Genomic DNA, 8,229 nt, shown 5'->3' on the forward strand with positions numbered 1-8,229 from the left:
AAATTACTAAATTAACTAATTAGTTTTAGTGGTTATTCACTTATTGTAAGTCATTACATAAGGGAAGTTGTGGGCTGAACTCTCACTTCCTTCACTATATACCTAATTTTTCTAAAATATGTATTATATATGAGGTGCAGGTATGGTAAACTAAGATACATTCTAAACTCATACCCTACCCTACTTGCAACGGGTCAAATAGCCTACCCTACTTGCAGCGAATCGGACCGAGTTAGATACTTGCGGGTAAGTATGAATTGCCTTATATTTAATGTTTAGGATGAAATTGACTCGATATTAGACAAAAATTTTAAGAATTATACTGTTAACATCTTTATCGAAGATCAACATAAAAATTGATTATGTTGCCCTTACTTCTCAAATTCAAGTTTGTTTTCTGATTTTCTCTCTTTTGTGTGAATTCTAATTTTTTTTATTTCTAATTTTTTTCTCCATTCCTATACAAACAAAAAATGTGAATTTTTCAGAATACGAAACTTTACTTTTTTTTTAACAATCTATATATATATATTACAAAAATTAAATAAAAAATAAATTTAGTTAAAAAAGATGAAAAAAAAACGTACCAAATTTATTATTTGGTGATAATATGCAGAAAAAATTGAAATTTTTGTTTAAAAGATGGTTATATAATTTATCCAAATCAATTTTAAAAAAATTAATTATATAAAATAAATTAATTTTTTTATAAAATTAAATAATAATATAGATCACATGGTCAATAATTTAAAAAGAGGAGTGCTAGAAGGTCAGCACTTTTATTAAATTTTGGTCAACACTTAACCATAAAAAAAATTGAATAATTTTATACCATTAGATGCAATCTCACACCATTAAAAATATCATTGATGGTTAATTAATGGCTAAAAACCACAAAATTTGCTACTTTCTCATGTAAAAAACAATTTTATGTAGCGAATTTTCGCTTAATGCAATATAACAATCAACTCTTAAAGAAAATACAAATTAGAAAAAAAAAAAAAAAAACGAAAGCAATATCAATATGTGCACAAAGAGATTTTTCCTAACTAAAATCCGCACAAACTCTCAACAACAGCAACTACTACACAAAGGAACTAAAAAGCAGACATGACCAACCAGCCACTAATAGAAACAAGAAGGGAAAAAAACCCTAATAGAGTTATTTAAATATTTTTCATTATATGTTTTTGTGTAAATATATTTATTTTGATGTTTTATACTTTTATTTTTCAAAATAATAACTAAAGAGATTGGATTTGAAGAGGTGGAGGCAACGAGGGTGTTAGAAGTTGTATACTTGTATGGTTAAACCATCATCTTTCTCATATCATATGGAAAACCATCAAAACAATAACCCGACCCGTGACCCAGACCTAGCAGAAGAAGAGAAGAAGAAGCGACACCAACACCCTCAGGTTTGGGGCACGTGGGAGGAACTCTTGCTAGCGAGCGCCGTCAACCGCCATGGCTTCAAAGACTGGGACACCGTCGCCATGGAGGTACAGTCGCGGACCTCCGTACCCAACCTACAAGCCACCGCGCTCCACTGCGAGCAGAAATTCCACGATCTCAACCTCCGATTCGCCGACCAATTAAACGACGCCGTGCCGCCGCTTCTCCAGAACGGCGCGGCCGCCGTCGATAGCTCTGATCATGTCCCCTGGCTCGACGAATTGCGAAAGCTCCGCGTCGCCGAGCTCCGCCGCGAGGTCCAACGCTCCGACGTTTCTATCCTGTAAATCTCATCATAAAAATATTCTATTTAGTTTTCGGTTAATGATTATTGTTTAACTTTTCTGTAGGTTTTGGATCTAATTTCCTTTTTTTCATTTTATAATTATTTCTTTTCCTTCAAGGTCGTTGCAGTTGAAGGTGAAGAAGTTGGAGGAGGAGAGAGAGAAAGAAAATGACGGTAAAGTCGATGAGAAAGCAGATCTGGCGGTTTGCGGCGAGGCACGGCCCGGAAACGATGGAACCGGCGGAGAAAGGGAAGTTCCGGAGCCGACCGGTTCTGAACCGGAGATTCGCCGGCTCGACGAGAGCACCACGAACACTGATAAGCTTTTGCCAACCACCGGTGACGAGTCGGACCGGGAAAATCAGTCGGTTAATGAGTCGAACTCGACCGGTTCGCGGTTTGAGGGAGGGAAAACCGGAGCAGGAGATGGTGATGGGAAGACGGGGGTAGGGGCGGTTCCGGTTCATCCCGGTCCGAAAGAACCGGATCCGGTTGGCAGGAAGCGGAGACCGATTGGGGAGGAATCGAATAACGGAAGCTACGATACTGAGGTTAAAGTTCCAACGTGCGAGTCGCAGCCGCCAAGTGAGGAGAGGAAGGCAGAGGATGGTGACTCGTCCGAGTTGCGTGATGACTCGGTGGGCCACTCGGGGGAAGGGGGACGAGGGACGAGGGAGAGCAGCGAGGTGCAGAGCTCTGCTAGCCTGACGAGGAAGAGGAAGACGCGGCGGAGGAAGGAGGCTTCCGGTGGTAGTGGTGGCGGCGAGGTGGCCCTGGAGAGTGACGAGACCATGGTGAAATCCGAGCCGTTGATTGGGCTGTTGGAGATGATCAAGGCACACGAACACAGCTCATTGTTCGAGCGCCGTCTCGAGAGCCAGGTATTCCATTGCACCCTCCCCTTTTCGAGAGGATATAATTGGGATTTCACACACACTCAAAAATTTGAAATAACCAGTTTTTAAGTTTTAACTCCCCTCCCTCCTCTTTCTTTCTTTAACAAATTAATAATTTACATGCATGCACGTAACAAATTTTTTGCTTCTTTTTTAGAAGAAAAAAAACCAATGGATTAAAACATGTATATATAAATTAAATTAAGAAAAGGAGTTTTGCTTAAAGACATTTATGATTACAAATATTACAAATAAAAAATTATAATTTAAAAATATAATTTTTTATATTGAAAGAATAACAAGTTTTTAATATTATTTTTAACGAATGTTCTTAAATACTCTTTAATTAAATCTTTTAAGCAAAATACATATTTTGATTTGTTGTTAAGAAAACTTGGGTATACAGTGGCAACAAGGAGGGCATTGCATACGTTCCCTAAATCATGACAGTCCAACAAATGGGGACCACTCTTGAAATTTATTGGTTTTTTACGGGCATGAAGTTTGTGAATAAAAAATAGTCCAAGGAAATAAAAGTAAGTTTAACTTTATGAAATAAAGAAAACGCCGGTGTGGTTTTTTTTTTGGGTTGGTGGTGGCGAGGGAGGAATTAAAAGTTTATATCATAAGTGAAAAAATAATCGGTTTTAATTGAGACGGGAAAAATTTGGTCACAAGTAAAACTTTTGGGGAATTGGTAGGTACCTGCGGGCTGCGGCAAAGACGTTGGCCCCTTTATCTGCAAAGCCGATATAGATAATTAACCGTCTAAAAATTAAAAGTAACGAATTTATATGCATTAGTAATTTCATAAATATCTTTCCTATATATAGTATTCAATTAAAAAATATATATTTATTATAAATATTACTTAAATCCATCGATTCAAGATGTCATGCAGGCAAAATTATTTTCTTTACAATAGGACTAGCTTTATGCCGAAAAAGGATCAATACAAGACAACCATTTTTAGGCAGTTTTTCCTTTTCAAGCAAAAGATAATTTACTTCATCAGGCCCCCTTATTAATTTTTTTTACACAAAAAAAAAAAATTTGCATCTTTGTTTTTTAGGAAAAAAAATAAAAGATTATGGTTTAGCCGAGCACATGAATTCCTTTTAAGCCCAGTATGGGGAGAGCACTTATGTAACGTGGTAACACATAGTTGAAAGCCCATAGTTTGGTTTGGTATTGGGCCATGTTACCGTATTCAACACGACCCAAAGTATTCGAAATGGCCGAATTATCCTTGTTTATATTGACAAAATACTACCACTATTATCATTTTTCTTTGTTTCTCTACTTGCTCCCATGCTTCGCGGCGGTTACGTGTTTCAGTGTTTGGTCACAGGTCGTAATCAACTAACCGTGTCGCGTATTATTATTTCTTAGATGTTTGAAAGTCTAATCCTTAAGTTGTGGATTAGAGGGAAACCATGGCTTGTAGTTGTGGCTGGTCGTTTAATAATATGGAACAAAGAAAATATGGACGGTAGTGGAATTACTAATGGGCCCTATAGCGCTTATATTGTTCCTACCTTGTTCTTTTACCCGTCCGTTCTCGATTAAACAACAAAAAGTGAGGCCTTCATTTGGCACTAGTGGATATGGTTTTGGTAAAACTAATGTTTTATCGCTAATGTCTATTCAAAAAATAATTCCAAAGAAAAGATAATCAAATCTGTTTTACTTATAATCACCACAAAAAAAAAAATCTGTTTTACTTATGACAAAAAAATTCTGTTTTACGTGTTAATGATTGAAAAATCCACTTTTATGTATCAATTAGCTAGTTTATTTTTATTTTTTCTTTTTAGAACTTTACCAAAAAACAAATTAGCTTGTTTATTTCTTTTGTTCAGAATAAATATATTCTAATTTTACGTCCTGAATGTAACTAAAATATAAAACTATATTTTCTATTTAATTTTTTATTTCAAATTCGTGTGAAAAATAGAATTTGTGTTTGATCATTTAATAAACTCGGATTTTAACAATTAATACTAAAAGTATTGGATTTTCAATGTACTTTTTGACGAGAAATATTAAAGGATTATTAGAGTTTATTATTTTTTACCATTACTTAATTATCAACTTAATTTTTTTAATCTAATAATTTAATAATATATTTTATCTTATATTTTTCAATATTAATAGCAAAAAACAATAAATTTCAATAGTCCGATAGTATTTTTGATTTGATAGTTTTATTAAGAAATAGTAGTTATTCCACACTTTTTTTTTCTTGTTTTTACTTTATCTTTTAATCTAAAATTAATTAATTCTTTATTTTTTTTCCATGTTAAAAGTATTGGTCTTTAGAATTCTTCAATGGATGAAAGTAGGACATTTTAGGTGAGTTTGTGTAATTATTATAACAATTTAGTTATTTGCTCAGTTTTGGCTTGTTCTGGTACATGGCAGCAGGAATCGGAAAGATACAAAAACATTGTAAGACAGCACGTGGATTTGGAAACCATACAATCGAGACTCCATAAAGGACACTATTCCTCTAGCACCAACTCTTTCTTTCGTGACCTTCTCCTCCTCTTTACGAATGCCACCGTCTTCTTTACCAGAGACTCCCTGGAATCAACGGCGGCGCAGCAGCTGCGGCGCCTCGTCATGGCAGAGATGAAAAACCAAGGCCAAGCACAATCTGATCCCACCCCACAGAAGACGGATTCCAACCCTCCAAACGCTCCTCAAGCCAAACCAGAATCTCTCCTTTCCAAGCACAAAGCCTCTGCTCCAATATTGGTATGCCGAAAACGCAGTTCAATGTCATCTAAACCTTCCCCGGCGACCTTTGGCCAAAAGGGTGACCAACCCGTCACCGATAAGAAGGAAAAACCATCTTCTGATGCAAAACCACCCATGAAACCCTCTTCTTCCGAGACAGATGAAGATGAGCCTCCCAAGGCCAAGGAAAAGCCGGTCACCGGAGCTCGAAGCCTGAGAAGAAGCAACAAGAACCTCAGCAGCAACAGCAATTCTGGCAATAAGAAACTCCCCACTAACTCCACCATAAAAGCAGCGACTTTGGTGACCAAGGCTGTCGAAGCCGCAAAACCAGACAAGAGCAAAGCAGAGGGAGGACAGGACAAGAAGAAGAATGCCGCTGCTGATTTCTTGAAACGAATAAAGCGAAACGCTCCAGTGGAGGCACTGAAGAGTGGCAGTGGTAGTGGTGGAGGAAGTAGTAGCAGCAGCAGAGGTGGGACTGCAAGTATGAAAGAGCAAAAGAAAATTGTGAATAGTGGAAAGGGTGATAATAAAGGGAAAGAAAGGGCGTCAAGGCATAATAACGGTGGAGGAGGAGGGTCAGGGGATAAAAGGAACAAGAACGTTGTTGAGAATAGCAAGAGGAGTGTAGGTAGGCCTCCAAAGAAAACAGCAGAAAGCAATACAGCTTCTGCAAAGCGTGGGAGGGAAAATAGTGCTAGTGCTAGTAAGGATAAGCGACCCAAGAAACGTTCTAAGAAATGATCACAAATTTCATAATTAGTTAGGCCTTTTTTATTTTTATTTTTTTGTATATTATTATTGTCAGAGTGTCTTTCTTACTTATTTTACACTACTAATTTATTGATCAGTTGTGGCCTGTAGTCAGTTAAGTTATATGTAACTTTTTGTATCTCGGGTCAATCCTTGTAACATGTTTCATTCCTTACTTTTACTTCAGTGGAAACCTCATCGTCTGTTTTAATACATGTCACAGGTTTTTTGTTTAACCAATAAGGACCAAGATTGTGAGAACTAGATTTGTCAATGAATTGATAAGGTAACTGTTCATTGGTTTAATGATTTGATCCAAGAGTTTAATTAAATATTAAATAAAATTATTAAAAATTTAGTATATAATTTTAAATATTTAAATTTAATTATTTTTAATTTAATAAAATTTTATAATTTTATAATTTTACATAATAAATTATTTATAATTTAATATTAAAAATGCATAAACAATTTCAAACATCAAAATTTATAATTAAAAACAATCAAAACGCAAGTTCCAAAAAATACATAATGTTTTACTACCAAAAAAATATTAACAAAGATCAATACTAAGGTATTAATGTGTTATAAACTTTTAAAGATCCTTCATTCTATATTTTGGATAAGCTCAAGCCATCATTGTAGAGAAAACATAGCATAACTACTTAGATGAAAATAGCAAAAACTTGAGACTGTCTGCAAACTTTTAGTTCTTCAATATCGTTCACACTAGTACGAGGAAGACCCTTCTATTATATTTCCTTTTTATCCTTCGAAACAATATCCATCGCCATGAGAACGTTAAGAGCATCATAGACCCTTCTACGGATATTTTTCTCATCATATTGTTGCTGATAAATGTTCAACTCAAGAAACATAAGTTACTTATCTTAAACATTTACTCTGTGAAAAAAGAATATAAAATAGAAAATTCTTTATATGAGAAAATCTGATCGGGACACAAACCACTGTTGCCTAGATCAGCAAATTCATCTACAAGATCATCTGCTATCTGTAATGTAACCACAATCACATTAAAGTGAAATAGCAAAATCTAGACAATCAGTAAACCACTAAACCCAGTATTATTAACAAAACTACAAAAGTATTAAGAAAATCTAAAAATCAGCAACCCAATATTATTAACAACAGTACAAATTACAAAACAAGTAAAAATAATTCCAAGTAATAGTGCTTACCAGCTGCAATAGAGGAAGGGCATTGATGGCAACGACAGAGGAGTCAGAACCATCGACGATGACAGAGAGAGAGCTCGAATAGAGGAGACGATGACGGCGACAGAACTTTCACACGACGGCAAAGAGATTCCTAGGACAGTGACGGAGCTTTCACACGTGATACAGCTTCCTACGACGGCGACAGAATTATCACATGCGATGCCTGTCCCCAGCGGAGAAGAGTTTGGCGATGACTACAAAGAGGGACAGTGGCTGCCGGGATACGAGGCTGCGTTTGGGGACTAGGGTCAGAGAGAAAGAGAGGAGTGAGACTAGGGCTGCGTTTGGGGGATTACTGGATTAGGGCTCTTTTTTTTCTTAAGGGTTAAACGACGCCATTTTGAGGGGATGATACCGAACCAAAAACCTTTAACTAAACCGGCTGGTTCCCACAGTTTACTGATTAATTGTCAATTCGATTAGTTTTTTTACCGATTTTTTTTCAAGCGATTTATGAGGTTGACCGAACTAGCCAAGTGACTGGTTTTTGGTTAATTTGGTTGAATCGATCGATCCGGTTCGATTTTCAGAACTATGATGATAACCATATGTTTAAATTTAAAGATGCTAGATAAACGCTATTTTATCATTATTATAAAAGATTGATAAGTGCATTGATGTGCCAAAACTTGATGGATTTAAATTTTGCAAGTGCACCAAATTGCTTCAAGTAATACCACAATGAGTGTATATCGTTCCCACGAGGATTAAAGGATTGAGTAGCAACTTCTAATCAAATCTTTAATTAGATCAACGAACTTTTGTAGTGGATGATGAGATCTTGAAACAATAGCAGCAAAGTATGTGAATGAATGCTTATGAATGATTAGAGAGATAAACAATGACTGGAAGATGT

General features: G+C 35.9%; 1 protein-coding gene across 2 annotated transcripts; it reads left to right on the top strand.

Moving 5' to 3' along the window:
* The first annotated feature begins 1,047 nt into the window (after positions 1 to 1,047).
* LOC107613401 (DNA-binding bromodomain-containing protein) lies at positions 1,048 to 6,348 on the top strand. 2 transcript variants are annotated; one of them, XM_088496747.1, is made up of 3 exons: positions 1,048 to 1,738; positions 1,860 to 2,622; positions 5,062 to 6,348. In XM_088496747.1, the coding sequence occupies exons 1-3, from the start codon at positions 1,305 to 1,307 to the stop codon at positions 6,124 to 6,126; spliced, it is 2,262 nt and encodes a 753-aa protein (XP_088352873.1). In that variant the 5' UTR covers positions 1,048 to 1,304; the 3' UTR covers positions 6,127 to 6,348. The 2 variants fall into 2 exon arrangements, with proteins under 2 accessions (XP_088352873.1, XP_088352874.1); XM_088496748.1 differs by having other exon boundaries at positions 1,052 to 1,738; positions 5,065 to 6,348.
* Positions 6,349 to 8,229: the final 1,881 nt, after the last annotated feature.

The sequence above is a fragment of the Arachis ipaensis genome, chromosome B8 (genome assembly GCF_059453495.1).
Source record: "Arachis ipaensis isolate K30076 ecotype BB chromosome B8, ASM5945349v1, whole genome shotgun sequence".
Taxonomy (NCBI): Eukaryota; Viridiplantae; Streptophyta; class Magnoliopsida; order Fabales; family Fabaceae; genus Arachis; species Arachis ipaensis.

Excerpts from the sequence above, each read along its gene's own strand:
- LOC107613401 (XM_088496747.1), top strand. The coding sequence starts at position 1,305 with ATGGTTAAACCATCATCTTTCTCATATCATATGGAAAACCATCAAAAC. Across the intron at positions 1,739-1,859 it reads CGCTCCGACGTTTCTATCCT|GTCGTTGCAGTTGAAGGTGA; the intron begins GTAAATCTCATC and ends TTTTCCTTCAAG. Across the intron at positions 2,623-5,061 it reads AGCGCCGTCTCGAGAGCCAG|CAGGAATCGGAAAGATACAA; the intron begins GTATTCCATTGC and ends GGTACATGGCAG.